General features: G+C 41.0%; 1 protein-coding gene across 3 annotated transcripts in view; it reads right to left on the bottom strand.

Annotated features, from left to right (window-relative positions):
* Positions 1-23,722, bottom strand: part of DST (dystonin) — a 404,726-nt gene that overhangs the window by 191,718 nt on the left and 189,286 nt on the right. For 2 of the 3 annotated variants that reach the window (XM_018560545.1, XM_018560546.1), the window contains exons 1-10: positions 5,914-6,170; positions 5,663-5,756; positions 5,229-5,383; positions 4,887-5,078; positions 4,478-4,730; positions 3,653-3,781; positions 2,434-2,511; positions 1,969-2,130; positions 1,286-1,390; positions 864-959 (exon numbers count right to left, since the gene is read on the bottom strand). In XM_018560545.1, the coding sequence (XP_018416047.1) occupies positions 864-959; positions 1,286-1,390; positions 1,969-2,130; positions 2,434-2,511; positions 3,653-3,781; positions 4,478-4,730; positions 4,887-5,078; positions 5,229-5,383; positions 5,663-5,756; positions 5,914-6,074 (1,425 nt within the window). In that variant the 5' untranslated portion in view covers positions 6,075-6,170. Of the gene's footprint in view, positions 1-863; positions 960-1,285; positions 1,391-1,968; positions 2,131-2,433; positions 2,512-3,652; positions 3,782-4,477; positions 4,731-4,886; positions 5,079-5,228; positions 5,384-5,662; positions 5,757-5,913; positions 6,171-9,860; positions 9,989-10,860; positions 10,957-11,072; positions 11,193-13,674; positions 13,782-13,865; positions 13,979-23,722 lie in introns of those variants that run through there. The other variant, XM_018560544.1, reaches the window with a different exon arrangement.

Genomic DNA, 23,722 nt, shown 5'->3' with positions numbered 1-23,722 from the left:
GGGGGGAGGGAATGGAGAGGGTGGTGGGGGTTCTGGCACAGCTGGCTCTGCCTCTAGGTAGGCAGAATTCACTGTCAATCAGTCAGCTGGATGGATCTTGACAGTATTCTCCATTCCGGCTGCATCGCTTGCAGTATATGGCGAGCTTTGGGTCACTGGAGGATGTTAGTATATGTCCTCCCATGACCCTAGAGAGAATTATGGGATAAAAAGGTTACCCCATAGTTCTCTTTTAAGGAAAATTAATTTAAAAAGGAGCAAGAAATTATAGTTTTTAAATCAGAAAACATTTATATTTTCTAGCACTGAGGAAAGTAAAGGAATGCCATGAGGGGAATATGTAGGCTTTACACTTGAACAACAAGATAAGTGAAATGATGTTATGATATTAAACACTCTTAACTCCTCCCTACAGAGAATTTCAAAGATAATGATCATATGGGAGTATAATGGTGTAAGCATTCAAGCTGTCACAAGAATGTCCATGTGGCAGGGAGGAGCTCCAGCAAAAAAAATACATGGGTAAGGTCTGGGAGGTTCTGGGTGTGGTTTACATAGATTTGGGAGTGGCTCGGTCATAAGAGGTGGGGCTACTATGATAAGGGAACAGTATTAAAAGGTAATTATATTACTCTGTAAACACACTGAGGAACTGCATCTCAACATGACCATTCAAAACATCATCTTAAGGGACTGTACAGAGGGTGTGCTAGTCAAGAATTGCCTTCACTTCTAGAGGAATGCATAAAGGATCACATCCTTATCCTTATGTAGAAGTTCTTGTGGAAAGACCCTTTCAAGGACAAAATCATCAACGCACTTTGTATGCAGCAACTAAAACTGCAACTGCACTGATAAAATACCTCAAAGTAGGCAGTGTTCTGTCGTATGTGTTGTTCTACACAGCCACAGAGCTGTAAAATCCAGTTCCATTGAGTCTGCATGGCAGCTTTGTAAGCCTGGAAAAAATGCACAATAAATTTGATTTACTGACAACAACACTGTATACAAAATTCCAAGACAAAAATGAAAACAAAAAGTACTAAGAAATAAAATGCCAAAGACACAAAACAGCAAAACCTCAAAATAATCCTACAAATTACTTCCAGTGCAGGATGGTAAAAAAGGAACAACAAACAAAGGCATGCGAGACAAAAATGTCTTCTCCAGCAGAAGCATATGCTGGAATAACTTCAGCTGCACTAGGGCACATTACACCTGTTCACCACAGGAACCTGTACGCCAGCACACCATAGCCACCGTCAGAAGAATTTGAAATACTAACCTCAATAGTGGCTCTTGCAGGATGATTCTGAAGAAGCATCTGCTCTGCAGTGTCCTGCACTGATTTCATAACTTCTTCTTTATGATCAAGTTCTCTCATCAAATCCTTTGCAAACAAAGACATCAAAGTCACTTCAAAGCTAGTCTATTTGTACTCTGTCTCATTGTATGTAAAATAAAGACTATCAGTATGCTAGTTCATTCTAAAGATATTTTTTTATTTTGTATGGAAGGTTTGGAAACAAACACAACAACATCTAACAGATATGTTTAATAAAGCTAATAAAAAAAGAATGCTAAAAAAAGAAATCTGCAATAAAAGCGCATCTTCTGACACATGCACAGATTTGGGTTAGATCTCTAGAGAGCCCCACAGCAAAAAAATGTTATAGTAGGACTGCACTGATAAATTTAGTGTCACACCAAATGCTTTACTGCCCAAACTATTTCTTAAAGTATTGTCCATTGTAGTGCCCATTCACTAATTAGGATTGTTCTGTTTACATGCTACTGAGTGTACTAACGTTTTCAAAAAGATGTGAAAGTTCATAGTAGAGAATGTCCATTTCTATTAAACTATTGCTGCTTTTCAGGCACAAAGGATTGCTAAGATAAACTGGGTGAAAGTAATTTTCAGTAACTGTTTCCACATATTAAAGACACTTTTAGATTGATGATACTTACAGCATGATAGTCTTTTTTAGCAGATATATTTTGGTTTCTATCACTCCAGTCATATGCTACTTCCTCCTCCTCTTTTTCATTCAGCCATATGAGCTCTCGTGTGGCTCTTTGTACAAAACTGTGTAGGCAGTCTAGGTTCTTATGTCGGTTTCTTGATGAACTCTTATATTGTTTAAGGTTAAAAAAAAGAGAAAGGAAATGCCATGAAAAGTCTGTACATTATGCATCGTGAAGGCGGCATTAATGAGAAATAAGGGATAATGATGAATTATGTCCAAAATGGCCCACTACTCACCAGCCTTTGTACTCAAATGCTAATGGGTTGAAAGACCAATAAATAAGTGTTTCCCTACAATCAGTTCTGTTTTTCACCCCACTAAAAGATCAAATGTTTACATATCTAAACCCCATACTATACAGTATTTATGTTGTCACAAATGCTGCCTGCGGAAAAAAAATACTTACCAGCAGTTTGGAATAAAGGCCCTCGACTTTGTGTACAGTATCAGAGTATGAAGATTTCAAAGGGCCAGTTATTTGAAGCTGTAAAGATAGAAAGTTGGTAAGAAAATAACACAGAAGTTAAATGTGGAAAAGCAATATATGTAATCATGTTAATAAGAATATTTACGGAAATGTTGAATAATGTGCAATGAAGATGTGGATGCCCAGCCTTATAAATAATGTGTGAAGAGTTAAGTTATTATACAAAGACATCAGAACATCACATATGAGCAACTAACAGGGTTATTCACAAAATGGTGAAGAGTTTGGAGAAGGCAGGAGAAGTGAACAATCTACGACAACATAGCTGTACTGGAAAGTAAGCTGAATTGGAGAATTTATCCAAATCAGCTATTTTGTCCTAGATTGTTCACTTCTCCTGCCTTCTCAAAACTCTTTACCCTTTTGTGAATAACCCTGTAAGCCTTAGGGGTATATTTATAAAGCAGTGAATGTGATATTCACCAATCACTGTCATTTAAAACACCTGCACCAGGAAGAGTTACCTGATGTGACTGTTAGGTGAACATTCACTGCTATATAATTATGCCCCTAATGTAACAAGACATAAAGAAGACATTTGTAAATGATAATTAATTTGATTTATGTATTTTATTTGGACACAAAAAAATATCCATCATATTTTTTTTCAGAAGGCTGCAAATCATCTAACAGGTATATCCAAATGATCACATGTGTATGTTTTATCAATCTTATATCTTTGGGAAGGCTATATATCTTCATTTGAAATGTGAACTTGCAAGAGCAAAACTCACACAGGATTTCTCAGAAAACTAAAATTCTTTAAAGTCTTCAGGTAACAGAAGGTAAAACTATGCACTCATTTATAACGAGAGGCATTACATGTACACTGCTTTATTATATTTCGCAAGTGCTAATGTCAGAATTTCCCTGCAAGCACAGGCATAGCGTGATCTGTTCTAAGAGCCAAAGTATAATCACACATGTGGCAGGTACAGAACAAATATATTTAACTTGTGAGATTAAATGTCCTGCGTTTAGTCTTTTAACGGCAAGGAATATATATTGCAAGCAAAGCTACCACAAAGCAACGCACTGAAACTAAACTGGTTCTGTAGGAAAACTGCTACACAAAAACAATAAATACATATATAGCTGGAGACAATATGAGAGCAGTGAATGCATTTTTAATAAATACCTCAGTCATTCTTGCCTCTTTAAGACTGGTCTCAAATTCTTCAATACCCCCATGAAAGTTTTTGTGATTTTCTAAGTGCATCTCAATACTTGATAATTCTGAACCCCATTCTCCTCGGTCCAGTTGTATCTGCCCGAAAACATCAAGATGGTTGGTATTATTTCAATCGCCTTTATTTTTAAATAGCTAAAACCATGCAAACGAAGGTATTCCATTCTACTTTGCAAATAGGAATATGTCACTTTTACATAAAATATCTTTCCACCATCTAGCAAAACTGTTGGCAGCTCCATGCCATGACCCTGACAGTTAGGGAAGTTAACCCCTACCAGAGCTACCATGCGTTCTCTCCTAGTATTTACAGTCATGTGGAGTTTAAAATATTATATCAACTTTCCCCACTAGCAGAAGATATCCAGCAGATTGTGACAGGTGTGACGTAAAGATTTATAGCTCTGATAGAGATGTGTTTTCCCAAACTGCTTGGACTCTAGGTATGTGAACAGCACAGTTCTGACAACAAGCTTTTTTGGATTGCTGCATTCACCCCATTAAATGAAGTGATCTAACCAACACTCAAGACTTTTAACATAAGTGCAAAAACTTCCTAAGCATTATCCATAATTTCTTCAGCAAGAAGTGTTGGTCATGGTGGAGGTGACATTTGTTATTGCTTCACAAATTAAACCCAGTCGATGTACAGGAGATCCCATACAACATCTCTCCTGTGAGATTGGCCCACATTTGTTGCAAGGTACGTAGATTGCCTTATATTCCATACTAACAAATCGCACACTCTTCCAAGACTAAATCCAAAGATTTTACCTGCATCTCTTCCACCCAGTTACAGAGATCTTGAACATATTTAAGGTTGACTTCTTCTTCAGGCAAATTTTGGTCAGCAAAAGATGACTTCAAAAGAGGTTTCTTAACCTGCATGAGCTTGAGTGACTGTAATGCATTTGCGTTCATCCCAGTTGCATAGTTTTGGTTTAAACCTTGGTTAAAACTTGGTGCAAACCCTGGTGTCATAGCAGGAGATAACTGTGAGTTAAAGCCATGAGAATTTGTAGTAAGGCTGGATGGCAGACCAGGTGTGTGAACAGGTTGGAGAGAAGGAGACATGCTGCCAGAAACACCCTGATTTAGGTTGGCGGCCATACCCTGGGTGAAGTTATTGGAAAAACCAGGATTCAGGCTGGCGGACATCCCTGGAGTATGGCTGGTTGGTGACATGGGTGCCATATTGTGGGATACACTAGAGTTCATTGCAGGGTTCAAGCTTTGTGAAAATCCTGAGTTGAGGCTTTGTGATATTCCTGATATCATAAGTTGTGTTTGGTCAGATGAAAACATCCTTCCTTTGCTGTATAAAGATGAGTATTCATTTCTTAACGATAGCAGTTCATCCCGTAAAGAAGCAACCCTGTGTATAAATTACATTAGTTTTCATCAGAAAAGCTAGCACATGCATAACAAAAATACATCAATCAATTATTTAGACAACTTCAATAAAGCCTTGTGCCAGACAAATTACACAAGGCAAACATGTTTTCACTATGTAGACATAAGTTACCTCTGTACCAGCTGATCTGCTTGGTAATACTTTCCATCCACAAGGACCTGGACATCAACAAGCTGCTGTCGCAAGAGATTCTCACATTCAATTAGGTAACCAGCAATTTCGCCATCATTTTGAAACTGTATGCCCGATTCCATCCTTTTACTATCCTATTATTAAACACAACACACTCTATTTATTATTTTGTTTTACTGTCTACATTATAGTTTTAGGTTTTACATTTATTATATGCCATAATTATTTAATAATAAGTGACTCCCAGCAGTAAATGTTTTTACATTATTTAACTAAAAAATAATATGATTAATATCCAAGTGTTAAGTTAGACGGCATTATTAAATTGTGAGTCTTCAAAATACTGACTGCCAACACAAGTGTGGAGATCTAACAAGGAAAGTATTGTAATGTAACTGTGTTGGAAAACTCACAGCTTGGAGAGCACTGCGAGCTAGAATCAGCTTGTCTTCACATCCGAGGCTATCCCTCTGCACTCGGCTTGCTATTTGTTGCAGCATGTCTAGCCTAAATGAAAAAAATTACAGAAAATATAAGTAGAAAAAAAAGCAAGAGACTGAATTACTAGAGAATATCCCTCCAAAAAATAAATTGAACAGACACATCATATACATCAAAAGTATATTAATGCTTAAAAAGTTTGTAATTATCCGAAATGTCATACCTTGAGTTGCCGGACTGCTCGCTGCCAAAGCTTATGTATGAATTAATCATTGTTGGACCACAGCGAACTGACAGTAAGTTCTCATTGGAGCTGATGCTGGTGCGGTTGCTCCCCGTGAGTACAGAGTCACTACTGCAGTAGCCATAACAGGTGCTGTTCATTTTTATACTACTGACCCTTATTCACCCATTCAAACTGACAGTATGATAAAAGATAAAAATAAAAAAAAACCTACAGAATGTACAGCTTCCAGGAACGAAAAAATATCCCTACTGGCTAAGAGTACCACTAGCGTCCTTTCTTAAATAGGCTTCAACATGCAGATTCATAACCCAGCAAATAATATTCACATTGCTCTTCAAAGGATTTTGCCTGCAGCCAAATATACCAGTGCAAGTTTGCCTTTCCTCCCCAGCTTTAACACTGAGCAAGTTTGGGCTTATCAGCTTCATTTGGGCGTCTGTGGGAAATGGATATGCCAAATATTTCAATTATTCTCAATTAGCCAGTTCCAAACCCCTGTGTTGATAAAGCACTGATGTTTACATCCCTTAAAGCTGACAATAGGAAATCATTAACATACACACGGAGCACACTGTCAGTTTGGCAAAGTAATAGTTGCAGCATGTTGAACACCTTAAAGATTTAATGTGATAAAGTTACAGCATGTAATGAATGATTCAACATGCTGATCAGTTTCCAGACGACTTTATGTACAATGGAATTAAATTGTAGCTTCCCCCATGTTACACAAAAAGTAAGAAAACTATTATATATTAAAGCTGAACTCCAGGGAAAACATGTTTGAAAGTTGCAGTGTAAAAAAAAATTACCTCTAATGAGAAGTGTCCCATGTCTAGCTGCTGCTCGTTTTTATACCTCCCTGGCTACCTCACTGGCAGTATGATTTTTTTTCTTTAACTTTCAAATTTCCCGCTGGTTCTGCTAGCAAGCAATGCATTCCTATGGCGAAATTTTTTTTTTTTCTTTTTTTGAGAGCAGCAGAATTGCCGGCCAATAGAAAACAGTTGGGCGGAGCTAGCTGTCACTGTTAGCTCCGCACAATCGTTTTCTATTTATTTTTTTCTACTTTTTAAACAATTTTTCTGTTTTGCTCGGTCCTACAGAGGGACCGAGTAGGACAGCCGAGCCGAATGCTGCTGAGCGGCATTTGGCTATTCACTCACTGCTGTACGGCATCTATAAGAATAGACCGAATAGCAGCAAGTAGCCTGCCGGAGGTTCGGCTTAGCCGATCCAGATGTTGGATCGGCTGAGTCGAACTCCTTCTGCACTCCGGGGTCGGCCGAACATGCCGAGCATGTTCGGCCGACCCGAAGCCACCCGATGTACCGCTGATTTGAGCTGAAATCAGCCGTACCAGCCTGAAGTGAATAGCCGAGCAGCGTTCGGCTCACTTCACTTAAGGTCGGTCATTCACTCGGCTGCCTACGGCAGCTTAGTGAATAGACCCCATAATCTTTTCAATACTGTTCTGCCTCTCTATCAGAATACTCCCCCTCTCCATTTGGTAGCACTCACAGACAGTCTGCCACCTCATCATCCACCCCCTTCTCATAGCTGGAGCCCACTCCTCTAGCTGCTGGAACATTAATGCCTCTTGTTGCTCCCTGCCTGATGTCCTCTGATTGCTATGTGGCTGAACCTTCATCTCCCTCTATGGTCAAGGTGCTATCTTCTTCATCCTCGATATCTGAAAGGAGGAATGTTTGCGTAAACCAAGATCATCCTCCTACAGCAAGTCAGTGACTGTGTGATCAAATAGTTCTGGCAGACTTCTCATAGCCAGTTTACGGCGCTATGGCAAGATTAGCAGAATAAGTGAAGGAAAAGGCGGCATTTACAGCACTTGCAAATAACTGGCAGCTCTGTGCCTGGGGGAAGGAAGTAAAGAAAGGCTTTTCAGCCACTTCACCACCTACTAAGCACGACCATTCTAAAATAGATGCCACCCGGCCAATGATTGATCCTGTAGAACCAGCTCTCCTCCAACTACCTCCATGTGCGTTCTGCCTCTCACTTTAGGGCTGCCTGACGGGTTTTCCTTTTTTAATAAAGGGGATTGCCTAAGCTTAATGGCAGCGATGGCATTAAGGAGAATAAATATGTGGAACTTTGGTGCACACTAATTTCCCAAGTATTCGGTGAGGTGCTGCAAACACTTAAATAATAAAACTATAAACTTAAAGAAAATTGCTCTGCCTGCCCTTCCCCTTGGCCTTAGGATTTCTCACCCCTGTTGCTGATGCCTGTCCTTCCCTCACATTGCGGCAGGAAGGTAGCTTATGGCTGTAGGTTCCCCCCTGCTGCAACCTGACTATTATGAAATAAGTAAATATAAAAAAAAAAATACGACTGGCTACTGAGTGCCTGAGAAGAGAAAGAATATGCTGGCAAAGAAGAGAATTTGCAGATTTGCCCAACTCATCTTGTCCTTTTCTATTTGCTGCCTATTCAATTGAGCACGTACAGTCCTGCTACTAGCCAATTTCTACCAAACACATACCTGGTCTATATTTTGAATATTTTTGGAATAACTGCGAAATTGGGGATTTTAACAATCCAGTGAGGTACTGTGGAAAATGAAGATCACAAACTATAGTATTAAATTGTTTTGCCACTGGAAAATGTATATGACGCATATGACTTTCCTATAGCTTTTAGATCTGTTGTGACTGCTACTTCCACAGGGCAATTCAAGCGTATTACCTCTTGTTAAAAGATCATGTGTCACAGCAAAATCTACTGAAATAGCCTTTTTTAAGTTGAAACTAATCAGATTTGGGTGGTGGTGCTGCTGTATTTAACCCTTTCACTGCCACCAACGTATGTCATACATTGTGGACAGTGGCCCCTTTAAACAGACTATGATCACATGTGTAAAGCCAACTGTTGAATTTACACTGGAAGCGATTCTGGCGGGTGAGCTGCGGGCAGATGGCTTCCAGTGGCTGTCGCAGTGCACCGTCCCAGGGGACGGTGGCAGAAACCGGGGAAGAAGCTATCGGAGTGCAATCCGCACTCCAATAGATTCTTTGGAGTGGCAAGGTGACACTGGGGTCTAATTGATGATTGATACTGTATGTGTTGAGCTTAGGGTAACAGGAGGACGCTAGTTTGTGTCCTCACGTTACCCTAAGGAGAACTATGGGGAAAAACACTGACCCCATAGTTCTCCTTTAAGTTAAGTTAAAAAAAGAAAAAGTTTTTAAAAAATTAAATTAAATTAAATGAATGTAAATAAAAATTGTTGAAGTCCGCCACCTCCACAATCATATTACCGTAAACACTCGTCTGGTGTGCCTACGTACGAAAACAACTATTGTGCTACACATGTTGGGTATTGCCGCATGTGCCAGAGTGAGAGCAATAATTCTAAATATATTAGTATATTATATTTATATATCTAAACTGATGACCTGAAGAGGCTATTAAAGCTTTGCCTATGGTATCTACTTGAGTATATATTTTCTCATCATAACGTCAACTTTTATATTTTACAAAACAAATTGGGTATTATATCATGTTTTTGGGCACTAAAATTACCGTAAGTTTTTTTTTTTTACTAAATGTTTGGGTTTGGTAAAAAGCTGTGCTAATATCGTGCAAAGTAAATATTTGCTACGGCCAACACTTTATTCTACAGGGTCTCTGCTTTCAGGAAATATATAACTCTCGGGGGTTGATCTCCCAGTATACATCAAATGCTTTTATGCACACTCAGCAGTCAGAGGACAGGGTGACAGTTCGCAGAAACGTTCAGACTTCAGGTAACCTCTGACCCATGATACTCCAGTTGAAGTGTCAGGAATAAAGTAAATAAAGCTAAATGCTAAAAAAGGAGCACATTTGAATAGTCCATAGTTTAACTGTGGCTGGCTCTTATTAAGCTAAAACCACATTTGTAAGTCCACATTTTTACGTACCTCTCTATTTCAGGCCTTATTGCTTTCTCTCTTTCAAACATGGCGATGATGAGCTTTCCCCATTCTTTTTCTATATCATTTGGATGGTATCCTTGGCAGAGCTTGATGCGTCCAAACTCAATCCATGGCTTAATAAAGACAAAAATTTTAAAGATCGGGTTAGTTCACACTATGGTTTGGTAACTGAAAAATAATGCAGTATGCTTCAACACATAATTATGCCCAAATGCCCACTAAGCTTACCCATTTAGGGAAAACAATTTTCAATGCAGACTTTGATAGAGTTTGTAGTGGGGCCCCAGCACCTGACATACAACACCATAACAAACTGAATTTTTTATAGAAACAATTACCAATGTTTAGCTTAACACAAATCACTAGTCCTATGTATTATTACTAATACTTAGTATAAACTACTTGGCATTACACCTCATTACAAGCTAAGAGGAGTCTCTTTTACAAGGCGTTCTAGCCATAACTTAAATGTGGTGCTAAAAACCAACACCTAATTTTCGTGGAACCTTTTCAGAAGTTCACACCAACAGGTGAACATACCTGGTGTTGATATTCATACTGCTGATTTATAGGTAATTCTCGAACTATAATGGTGAAATGTTAGGCTACTTGTAGATTAGTAGATTTAGAGATCAGGGGCAGCCCATTATAGACTATATACCAGTGGGGTACTGTAAATCAGGGTAACAACTGATCTGGAGACATGTCTGATTCCACTGGGTTCACAGAAGTCTAGTAATATCATCTTTCAAAGGGATGCACTACACCACATGTTTACTTTGCTGTACTTTGTCTACAGAGCTTTGCTCCTCCACAGCTCCATGTAAATTACATATATAAAATACATGTAATCTCTGTGTAATCCCTATCGCCCTCTTTTATGAAATGCTGTCACCTACACCCAAGACCATGTGGTCTTTCCACAAAGTTGGACTGGTACTCCATGTGTCCTTTACCTAATCTAAAATACAACAGTCATACTTACTTCTAACATTGTGTACAGATGCTTGATCTTAGCCTTTTCACTTTCCTTTGGTGGGATGTCTTTCTCTTTAAATTGTAAATACTGGTTATAAAGTGCCTGTAGATATAAAACAAATATTCAGATAAAAATAAGCATTAAATGTATACCACAAAACATTTTACATGCCAGTAGGTACAGTGTAATATGGTGTGTACATCACAAAAATGCCTTACCTTTAGTTCTACAACAGTATTGGGAAAATTCCTCTCAGACATCAATGCTACATGGTGCCTTATCCATTGGATGAGGTAATTCACCATATTCTGATATTCTATCCATTTCACTTCAACATCCTACAGCAATGGAACAATGGCATTTATTTAAAACAGTATAAAAACAGTTCAACTCAGTACCAACAATAATTGAACTTTAACTTTAGAATATAGCTCTTGTTGTTTAATACCAAACAGAAAAGGGACTAAAACGCACATGAAAACATATAACAGTAAAGTTTACATTTGCATCTAAAAGGATGTATGCTGGAACTTCAGCCCAATTTGTCTGATTTTTAGTACTGTCTTTGGCCCTGTTGAGGAAATTTCCCAGAGATTTACCAACACTTCCCATTCTTGTAACTAGGGATGCACCGATACTAGTATCGGTGCCGATACCGAGTATTTTGGCGAGTGCTCCGATACCTTCCCGGATACCAGAACAGAAGATTTCCTCTGACCAACAGTGCTGTAGGGGAACATGCCAGCTTCTCGTGTGACCATGAAATTGGTCGGCAAATAATGACCCACCTCCCGGCTTCCTGATTAGCCTAACAGTCGACTCCTTGCTGATTGGCTAGGAAGGCGGCTTTCCAGCCAATCAGCATGGAGGCGGCTTCCCGGCTAATCAGGAAGCCGGGGGGAAGGTCATTACTCGCCTCCGGCTTCCTGTTCAGGTGGGAAGCTGGCCTGATGCTGAGTGGCTGGGAAGCCGGGTTCCCAGCCAATCACAATCAAGCCAGCCAAACAACATGGAGCCGGCTTCCCGGCTAATCGGGAAGCCGGGAGGTGGGTCATTACTCGCCGCTTGGCTTCCTGTTCGGCTGGGAAGCTGGCCTGATGCTGATGCTGAGTGGCTGGGAAGCCGGTTTCCCGGCCAATCACAATCCAGCCAGCCAAACAACATGGAGCAGGCTTCCCGGGCAATCAGGAAGCGGGGCGACATGTCATTACACGCCATCCAGCTTCCTGATTGCCCGCTATCGGCGAGTACCGAAAGCAAAATATCGGTACTCGATACTTAAAAAATGGTTTCTGTGCATCCCTACTTGTAACCCTTGTCTCCTGCACAGAAAGTAAAGGAATATCTCAAGTCTAATCCTCCATTTGTATGATACAGAAGTTCTATGTATTGTGATCTGTTACTCCACTGAATATCTCTAACACAGACGCAGACAGCATTATAAACCTGACATCAGTCTAACCTTAGCTTTCTCTAAAAAAATAATTATACTTTAAGGCTCTATAAAGGTCACAAAAGGCATCTGAAAGGCCTTCTAAACTGCAATCTTAGAGCATATTTGTTTTTTTTAAATAAACTTTTATTGCATTTCTAGAACTCCATTTAGTATCAGTTTTGATCTTGAGTCTATTTTCATCTTATGCAAAATTCTTAGAATGTGAGATTTCTATGACTTCACTGTCTACATTACTATTCATTGTTGCTGTTTTATGCTTTGTCCCTGAAAAGATCTACAAACAATTAGCATTCATCACTCTAATGGAGATCCAGCTCCACCTCTGCTGCTCCCATTCAGGTTGAACCCAGTTGTGCATGGTTCTTCTGTGCTCTAAAGCAACTCACACATTCCAAATAATATTGTTCAAAGTCTTTTAATAGCTTTTTTGATATTGTGCCCCCCTAGCCTTTTTAGTGATTAGCATACTCCTTTTTCTTGTACTGTAGCACTAATTCTGAAGGTTTAGATATAGATAGGTTTAGATATATATGTGATGCACAGTTTTGTTTTTTAAAGTGCATTAGTCAATCAAAAAGGCTTTGATCTTCTTTCAGATTTTTACTGCTATCCATTAGAGAGCTTACGCTTACGTCCTGTCCAACTGACAATCTTTTACCAGACTGTAAGTGAGGGTAATTCTCCAACAGCAACACAAACAGAATTAAAAAATATTTTCTTTAGCAGAGCAGGGGAAAGCTAGAACCCTGTCAAACCCCTTTCATTTTGGACTGTGTCCCTGTTGCACAATTTCCCTCACTTTGAGAAGTAATGTTGTCAGAAGGAAAAAAATTCAGGAGAAGCAGATCTCCGTATAGCAGTAAAAACCCAACGGGAGTTCTAATCCTTTCCACTCTTTTCAAAACTAGAAAAAAAAGTGTTTGGCTTGACACACACTTTACTACTATTCCAAACACAATTTCTAAATTTACATGAGAATAAAAAGAATAACAAATTAAAGTTTCTTAAAAATTAACTCTCCATTGCATGTAAGAAGCACAGTAATAACACGTGATTTACGTGAGGCAATTATTACATAAAACAGTATGTGTACAGATAGCTTTGCTTTAGCATTATTTAATGTGTCCTTATAAATCAGTCTATTATGCAAAGCCTCTGTTTAGCTTTTTCCATAACCAGGAAACTTTCATAATTCTAATAACGCTAAATAATCTCTAATTTCTGGACTCCTCTGCAGTGATGCAATATAGAAAACCACCACATGCAAGGAATCTTAGCTTTTATAATAATGAGATTCATCATTTAAGTCAAGCGTATCCATGTTAGTTTTTTAATGCACAATATATAACATCTTTACTACTTACATTTACACTAATTCCTTCCCCACCATCTGGTGTCTTGGGAAAAACATCATACATTGAAGAGACATACGTAATCACTGACTTCTCGTCAGGGGAAGAAACATCTACATCTACAAAATAAAAGAGAAGAAATTGCATGGATTATTGCAGTCCTGACTCTGTTCATTCACACTTTCTATAAGATATGAAATTACCTTCAGGATCCAAAAGTCTTGTGACACCCAGTTTTTCTGCTACATAAAAAGCACTTTCTAAATTTGTAATGTTGCTTTGAACAGCAACGGTATCCATGTCAATCAGGTCCGGCCTAGAAAAAAAAAACAATTACAATTTAGAAATGAATAAGTTTAGGTTGTATTGAAGTTAACAGTTTTTAAAAACGTCACAGCCTCCTTTTTGTAACATCAGGATTTATCCTTTGTTCATCAGCCAGGTTAAAGTGTATGAAAAGCCACAACTTTTTTTTAAGCTTTGTAAGAGTAGGAAAGGGTTAAGACCACTGTTAGGTGTTGTTTTTGGTCTCCATTCGAGGCACTTACAGGGTTATTCACTAAAGAGCCGAAGGATCCAGCCGTAGCTTTGGCCGATCCTTGTGTGAAACTGTCACACGTCGTCTCTATTGATTGGGAAGTGAGCGACCACATACCGTCGCTCGCTCTCTCCCCGATCACTTGCCTGTAGAGAGTGGTGACTGTCAGGGATTCCCCCCTCCCCTCTCTGTTCCCCCAACACTGACTGGAGGGACGGATAGGGGAGGGGGCGGGCATAGCTGGCTCTGCCTCTGGATAGGTAGAGCCTGCTGTCAATCAACCAGTGGGGTGGATCTCAACAGTGTTCTCCTGGCTGCGGAGCTCTCAGTATATAGTGGGCAATAACCCGCTATGTACTGAGTTTTGGGTCACAGGAGGACATTAGTATCTAAAGAGAACTATGGGAAAAAAGGTTACCCCATATTTCTCTTTTAAATCCTGTATAATAATAATAATTATAGAAATAGTATTGGCATACTGTATGTTAATTGGGAAGGTAAAGAAAAACAATGATTCTGAAGCTTTACGGCCACCAATTCAGACAGGCAGTCCGATCACATCTGCCTATCATTTTTTTCAGGTGGATCTGATCAGAAGACCAATGTTAGTCTAAGGGCAGCTGGATCTAAATGCATGTGCATCCATTTACATCTGACTACCCCAACTCCATCTAGGCCCGAAAGAAAGAACAAGGAATACAGCTTAATGTGGCGAACCTGATTGTGATGGATCGGAGGTATTCTGATAACATGTCTGCTTACATCTGACTCTCCATAACATGGGTCTGTACAGCTCAGTTATTTTCCTCCTTTGCAAGGTGAAGAGAAAAAAACTGAACAGACACGGATGTCACAAAACTGGCTCTGCCAATCTAGAGGCAGAGCCAGCTGTGTCCGCCCCCTCCACCTGTCCGTCCATCCAGTCAGCGCTGGAGGAATGGAGAGGAGAGGGGGAAATGCCTGCAGGGAGCGGTGACTGACATTCACCACGCTCAGTTCCCGATTTATAGACCCGATGTGTGACAGCTTTAGTGTCACACGTCGGCTCTAATTATGGGGATGAGTGTATTTCATTCTCCCCATAATTCTCCTTTAAGTTTAAACACGCATATCAGATTTTTAAGTTTTATTATACAACTTGTAGGTAAGGCAACATATGATCTTGCCTCGAAGCAGTAATGTATAATTATGATTTTAAGTAGTAAGAAAAATAATTAAGCCAAATTCCTCATAGCACAGTACTGCAGGCTGTATTTTTTTGATTAATGTTTTCTCTGCATTAACCAATTGCTGCCACTCCCTGAAAACTATAAGGAAGAATGTGTTTGTATAAAATATGTTGCACCGCAACATTATCTTAATCTGACAAGCAGCCTTGTGCTAAATTATGACTGAAGAACATGATTCCCCCTGCTCACCAACAAGAGAATAATACAACTGAAGTGTTATATGATTAATCATTCGGAAGATGAAAAAAGAAACCTATGTGATATAACCTATAATAACACTGGGAAAAATCAAAATCAGGTTCTATACTGAGCTGTAAGTGTGTCAGTCATTTACGAACAGAAACTAAAAACAAGCTCAGTCATGAAGGGGTTAATCTGATCTTCTTCTTCTTTCATGTCGTTTTCAGCCTTCTCTCCAGCGCTGCTGTGGGTCTCCGATCCAGCGCTGACTCCTCTGTCCATGCTGGCACTTCCTGTCCTACGGTGTCTGCATACGGGTGCACGCGTCCATAGACTTACCATGTGTCTCTCCTCGTCTCCCAGCCGAAAATCCGAACTGCACATGCACCCGCCCCAAGATGTTTTGCGGCCGCCCAAGAGTTTTCAGATTTTCGGACAGGAGCACGCAGCGAAGACACAGGTAAGTTTAAACCGCTTGGAGATGGAGGAGACTCCAGAAGCAACGTTGATTGGGTACCGAGGCAGCGGAGGAGGCCTTTTTTCCAGTTCCAGGTAGGAGGACGACTGTGCTGGCAGGGCCCACCACAGATCCTGCACAGCCCCCCTGAGATCCGGCAGATTGCAGAGTCTCAGGGGGTCTCTGCAGGATCCGTGGGGGGTTCACAGGATCCGTGGGGGGCTTTGCAGGATCGGTAGGGGTCTCTGCAGCCTGCAAAGCCCACCACAGATCCCGCACAGCCTCCCTGAGATCCGGCAGATTGCAGAGTCTCAGGGGGTCTCTGCAGGATCCGTGGGGGGCTTTGCAGGATCTGTAGGGGGCTCTGCGGCCTGCAAAGCCCAGCACACTGTAAGGGTCGAGTTCTCTTTTTGGTCTAGGGGAGAAAATAGAAGATACACTCACCTGATCCTCGGTCCTGCAGCAGTGACCACTCACCTCTCTCCGATGTGCTTTGGTATATCCCTCAGCGTCCTCACATCTAATAGACCTGCATTAGATATGATAACCTCACAGGACTTTAGAACGCTGGTGCTCAGGGGTGAAGAGGCTGCAGGGACAGGTCTAGCACCCAGAGGGGACCGAAGGATCAGGAGTACTTAACCCTTGCAGTGCAGGGGTAGCATCACTTCAACAGTTAATCTGAAAAAATCCTGGAGTTGTTTTTAAAACATGAATTCTAATCGGACATTGCACGGACAACAGCTCCAGTTTTGTAGTCATATTTTAAAGTACACTGAGTGGCCAGATTACTATGACCACACCATCAGTACTTCGTTGGGCCACAAGATGACTCCACGAGATGACTTTGTTGGGCCGCCTCGTGACTCCACGAGATGTTGAAAGGTGATGCGAGGTATCTGACACTGCACTGTTGCCCTTCTGTTGTCTTGTGCCAGTCTTGCCACTCTCCGTTCTGCCCTAACATTGACTACTCGCTGACGGCCACAATTCGCACGTTCAGACCCAGATTTTCGGCTGACAGTCCAGTCTTTAAACACTTTAACAACAGCTGCTCTTGAACATTTAACGAATTCTGCTGTTTTGCTGATACTTGCTCCATGGCTTGAGCGCAAACAATCATCCCATGTTCAAAGGCTGTTAAATCGCGTTGTTTACCCATATCTTCAGAAACAAAACCCTTCTACTGTCGTGGTAAACAACCTGCTTCCCTATTTATAATGGTCTGGCCCTCTAGCAACTTTAGTGCGAAATTATAGCTAATTTGCCTACAAACGTCAGGTGGTCATAATAATCTGGCCACTCAGTGTATATCTGAAGCCAAAAGTTTATTATTTCATTTTTGATACAGTAAGGAATGGCTAAAACTCCTCTCAAGTTTCTCTTTTTCCGTCTGCTTGTTCCCCATCGGGGAGATTCTTCACTTCTGGTCTTTGGACACAAGTAAGAGGAGATCTCCTCAAACGTAGGGGAAACCCTCTCAGACAGATGTCACTGTAACAGGTATCCCCTTTGCAAGATTGCTACTGTATGTCTGGCCTTGTGACAGCTCAACATTTCCGATTTTCCGCCACAGTTCTGGTGACAATGGTCATTAGAATACACAGACAAAGGTTTGAACATTTGGCTTTAGCCCTTCTCAATAAATCAGCCCCAAAATATTCACGCTGGATAGTATTTTTGTTTATTTAAACGTAACAAAATCCTTACATCAGTCGATGTAGTGAGGCCTGAAATGTCTGAAGCAATGAGTCACTGTGCAATTACATCCAATAAAATGGTTAGAACATGAAGAGGTGTTGTTTAGCTGTGCAACAGGCCTTAACATGATCTAATTAATAATCTTCCAGGTATGTAAAATATGAAATATTTATAATTACAGAGGTATTTATGGAACAATGCCCAACCTACAGTACACATCACAATCACTATAGCACACCAAGCACCATAGTGTCTTGAATTCTATAATACAATAATGACATTACAAAAGCCGTCAAGTTGTTTTGGCTGTTATACTCAGTATCACTGTTAGGCCCCATTTACACTGAGCGGATTTCCGCTCGAAAATCGTGCGTCTTGCCGCTCGATATCGCGAGATCTCGCTCCTCCTCCATATTGCATGTTGGGATGTTAGGTGTGATACAGTGTCCTTATTTCTTGATGACACTCCAACCCACCTAGGCATTGCATTTGCATTGTATTGCACCACATTGCATGGAAACCTATTACCATGCAATGTGATTTTAAAAAAGGTGCATGCACTTCAAATGAATGGGCTGCCCTACCATAGTGCACCACAACACACCCTGCAGCACCTCTGAAATGTTTCATTGCAGAGGTATGAACGAATGCTAAAGATAAAATATACAAAACATTACATTCCCTTTAATTCAGCAACAAAGGTAATCATTACCATGCCCTAATAAATAATAATAATAATAATACTACCTGATCAAACCAGTTTTTAACTGTGAATCCATCATTATCGGCTGCCTCTTACTTGTTTTACATAACACGAGCCGAAAACTGTTCTACAGCTGGATAAATTGCACATTATTTAATTTGCTAGGGAAAAATCTCAATGTAAATTCTGACATTCTTTTCTTAGTAACTAATACCAGCATTCCTGCTGTCATGTGCAATAGGTATATAATTTAGCCGTAGGCATTCTAGGCAGAAGACAGCTTCAGTTCTGTTACAGTAGCTCCACATATAACATATAGCACATACTCCAGATAAGGTGTGGTCAGGGACTACTAACACCTTTCACCCATTACTGTTCTTACACTTATTCAAGTGCAACGCTAGCTATTTTTTTTCTGTGTTTTAGACAATTTAGATTGAAATCCTCTTGAACCAATTCATGACCAGATATTTATTCAGACCAAGGTTAGCAGTTAATAATTTGACAATAACGCTATGAATAATTTTTTTGATTGGATCTGATACTAGGAACACACACAGTTGCACTTTCCTAATTCTTTTCTGCGAGTCAATTAAAGAGGAACTTCAGGCATTTCAGCAGTTAACCCCTTCAGTTGAACTTACCTGATCCTTGATCCCATCTGGCTGCCTCTTCTCCCCCAGGCTACGGTGCACTCAGCCTCGCTGAAGTCATCAGGTGTAATGTGGGTCCATTCACCCATATTAGTCATGAGGATGCTGAGGGACATACCATAGCCAGAGTGGAGGGGTAGAGGGGTGAGCGCTGACTACCGCAGGACCAGGGATCAGGTGAGTGTATTCCGTTCCCTAGACCAAAACAATCTAGTAACCCCATGCGGTGCAAGGGTAGCCCCACTGCAAAGCTTAGCTTCTGAAAATCCTGGAATTCTTCTTTAATTTTCTCATGGCAAGGGGCATTTGATATTTGGGCTTATAAAGATGTTTTGTGGCCACAAGAGGGGTTAAAATTATTGTCACTGGTTAGGAAGTGAGGGGGGAAATCGAGTGAGGATACTAACTGGTATATGTTCTAGACTTCCTCTATACTAAGCAAAGGGGGAGGGGAAATTCTTCTCTGATACAGCTAACAACCCCCCAACTTTTATTTCACTGTCAGAAAAAGCAGTGCTGCCCCAGATAAAAGTGAATACCTATAATAAGATGTGCCCACCCATATAATGCTTACACTTCTTGCTCAATACCACCATCATATTGCCAACTATAAAACTGTAACCAGTGAGAACCTTATAACAAAAGGCACAAAAAGCCAGCTGCAAGACAGAAAAGAGGTTGTAATGCGAATTTGGGAACTATATGCTTTAAGGGGTGTAGCAGTGGTATCTGCAATCAGTGGTGTAGCAGTATGAATCGAAGTACCGGCCCCCAAACAATAGTCAGATGACCAGCAAGGTGACCAAGGCAGTTACTTGTACTCTAGATGCCTGGCAGAAGCTCAGCCACCAAAAGCAGAAAATGTCAATGATCAGTCATAAAGCAACATTTCCTGCTGTACAGAAATAGGAAAATAGAGTGTCCCTTTTCCACCTACTGTCTCCACAGTTCTAACTCTGTCTGCGGCTAATTGCATCTTGCCAGGGCTATCAGTGGCAGAATGGCCTACTTGTCTGCCTGTACGGACTTTATAATGGAGAAAGAAGCTTACAAGGATAGGAGTTGTACCGGAAAACTCTGCAGGAAAAGGTTTATGAAATACAATGTTCCTGCACAGGCATGGGCATATCAACCCATCCCTGTTTGGGTACCACTGCATCTGATTCATCAATACCCATAAGGCCTGTAGTGTCATGCATTTGTTTATGCTGTGGCGTGAGTAGGTGCATGGCACTACAGTCCCCATAAGTCATGCAGATGAACATGTTGTTATGATTGCTGCTCCTCTCCCACAAAGGTATATTGACATTTAAAGTGTATCTATAAGTGTATCTAGTAAAATCCTTTTTTTTTTTTTTAAAGTTAAAGGATAGTTAAACCCTAGGGAATGTTTGCATGTATCTACTGCTAGCAAGCAGTATTAGCCCTTTCAAATTGGTCTGTCCCAATGGAAATTTGAGGATTGTGTTTATCTGATAAGCTTCATTAACATACAATGGACAAGCCACCTCTCAATGGACAAAGACCCCTCACAGCCCCTCCTAACATTTCAAAGAAATAGAAGCAAGAAGGAATTTTAACCCTTAAAACCCTAACCCAAGTAAAAGCAATTTAACTGCAAAAAAAAGCTTCTTTTTTTTTTAGCTTATAGGTGTTATCCCAACTTGGCTGTGAAGGTAGAAATACACTTTAAGGCTGCTCGGACCCACACTGGGTCTCAGTCTGCCCACTGCCCCTACCTCTTCCTGGCTCAAACCATCATCAATGGATCTGGACTGCTAGAAAAATACTGTTTTAAAAAAAATCAAGAAAAAGGTACTTGTATGGGTTTCTTATCTGTGTTTTCTGGTCACCCCTTAGCCCATTCACAGACTCTCTCACCCCCTTCCCTGTTGTCTGTATTTACACATTTATCCGTCTCAGGCCACATCCAATGGCTTCTGTACTGTCAAATTATACATCTTAGGTGTCCTGAGGCATACTCTTCATGGATAGAGGAGGTTTCCCCCTCCTCATGGGTGGTGTTTATATGCCCATTCCCCATGTATGTAGCTATAGGGGGACAATTATAGTATATTGCATTCTACTAGTTGATTTATACATCTAACTTTGAGCCTATAATACTTTTGCGTGTATCCACCTCGGGTAATTTAACACTGTAACCTTCTACCCAATCTGTATTGTGATGTTACGCAATAAAACAATATACAGTATATGGAGAAAAAAAGTGTGATGACCTTAGCAACCATGTAGATGTATGTTTTTATATGCATTGTTTTTTTCTACCCTTCACTTGAAAAAAAACAGATGGGAACTGGCTTCTACGAGCCAAAAAGAACAACAGATATGATGAAAGAAATAGAAAACAGGACCATAGAACATACCACCCTATCAGGTATCAAGTTTTAATCTAAACAGAAAAAGTAAAACAAAATACGACTGGTTGCTTCACTTGCCTTTGTTCTACTTTTATATAACTCAACATAAGTCATCCCCACAAAGAGCAAGTGTTCTTAATATTCTATCAAATAATACATACAGTACATTATGCATTTGCCACAAACAGAGAAACATCTAATGTTCGTGATCAAACTGCTATGTTTACTGCTGCAAGCTACTGTAGAAAATCAGGAAGAAAGTATACAGTACATACAAGGTTTGCAGGCTCTTTAGTCTTGTGCCAGCATTACGCATGGGTCTGATCTCTTACTAAAGGACACTATACCACACATGAATCCAAGACAGCAATTACTTCATTCATGTATTTAGTGTACACTTGAGTTCTTTGTTAGGGTCCCACACCCAGAATTAGTTCATCTCCCTTTGTTTGTCTTCTTTACCCTAGACTTCAAACAAGATTGTACAAAAAAGTACTTCATTTTCTATCAAGTGCCTGACTATTGCTTTATACTGGATACAAAACTCTGTAGCTGTAGAAGAAGAAATAATATGCTAAATGAAAGGGATGTGTTAAACAATACTTCTTCATAACAAGTATACAGTATACTGTTAAAGCCTCATTTACACTGGCAGTGACCTACATGCCGTTATTGGATATTTTTAAAGGCATATAAATGCATGTAATAATTTTAAATGGCATAATTTACACTGTGTTTACCTACTTTTAGGTGAATTCAGGTTACTTGAGGGCTTGTTCATACCACAGTATTGCGCTAAATGCAAACAATTTGAGCATTTAGCACACTGCAGGCTAGGCTGGTTGTGCTGGTGCAATGCTGTGCAATTCATTTGTTTTGCAGCAAAGCACAGTGCAGGGTACTACAATGGTACTAGAAAGGTATTGTGGTACCCCTCGTTGAGCTGCACTGCAATGTCCGCCCACCCACCGGGAGGTTCATTCAAATGAATGGCAATGCACAAATGCACCTAGTGTGCAGTACATTGCCCTGTGTGGTTTAGCACAACACTATAGAGTGAACAAGTCCTTAAAGATAATAAAAAGTGTGAGTCCAGAGGCAGACTGACTACTCTGAACATGTCTAAGCAAGTGTAAATGCATGTAAACGCAGGTACATTTAAAAAAAGGAGAAAGTGATCTGGGAAGAATAAAGTTTGTTTATACTTCCCAGATCAAGTTCTCTGTATTTAAATAAAACAAATGCAGAAGAAAACTGTGAATGTACCCTTACAGAGTAGAGTTTCTCTAACCACAAGGGGATCACTGACAAGGCAGCCAAGGTGAGTACCTTGGGTGCCCAGTCTTTGACTGTGACCTCTTTGCAGTGTGACCTCTTCCCCTACAAGCCCCAGCACTCCATGGACCCTCTGAGACTGGAAGAGCTGATAAGCACAACCTAAGTGTTTGCTGACTAGCCACAGAAAACCCACACTAGATTTTAGTGAGGCAGGTCATGTGCAGGGATGGACCTACCGTTGGTGCAGCCGGTGCCCCAGGGCAGGGGTGGTGTGGGGGGGCACTGAGATCCGGTCCTGGGCCCCCATTGGAGATGCAAGGCCATTTATAATTTTTAAGAAGTATCCGGATGCCATGGGGTCCCACACTTGCTGGGGAAACACAGCGGTCGCTGCATAGTGCATGGGCCCGAAGATCACACAGTTCCAGCGCTCCTCACAGTTCTCCACCTTACCTGCGCAGCTCCTGGACTGGCCTGCACATCTGTCCCTGCCGCCTTGGTGAGACCCTCAACATCTGCTTCTGGCGCCCTGTTGAGACTCTCCACATCTGCCCCTGCAGCCCTGATGAGACTCTCAGCATTTGCCCCTGCTGCCTGGTAAGACCATCCATATCTTCCCCTGCTGACCTGGTGAGACCCCCCGCATCTGCCCTTGGTGAGACCCTCCAAATCTGCCCCTGGCTCCCTGGTGAGACCCTGCGCCTCTGCCGTCCCGGTGAGACCCTCAACATCTGCTCCTGCTGCCCTGCTGACCTGGTGAGACCCCCCGCATCTGCCCTTGGTGAGACCCTCCAAATCTGCCCCTGCCTACCTGGTGAGACCCTCCACATCTGTCCCTGGTGAGACCCTCCACATTTGCCCCTCCCGAACTGGTGAGACCCTCTGCATCTGCCCTGCTGACCCGGTGAGAACCTCCGCATCTGCTTCTGCTGACCCGGTGAGA

The sequence above is a fragment of the Nanorana parkeri genome, unplaced genomic scaffold, assembly GCF_000935625.1.
Source record: "Nanorana parkeri isolate BGI_ZX_2015 unplaced genomic scaffold, ASM93562v1 scaffold464, whole genome shotgun sequence".
In the NCBI taxonomy this organism is placed as follows: domain Eukaryota; kingdom Metazoa; phylum Chordata; class Amphibia; order Anura; family Dicroglossidae; genus Nanorana; species Nanorana parkeri.
Note: the sequence above shows the minus strand (reverse complement) of the source record. Positions and strands in the feature narration are given on the sequence as shown.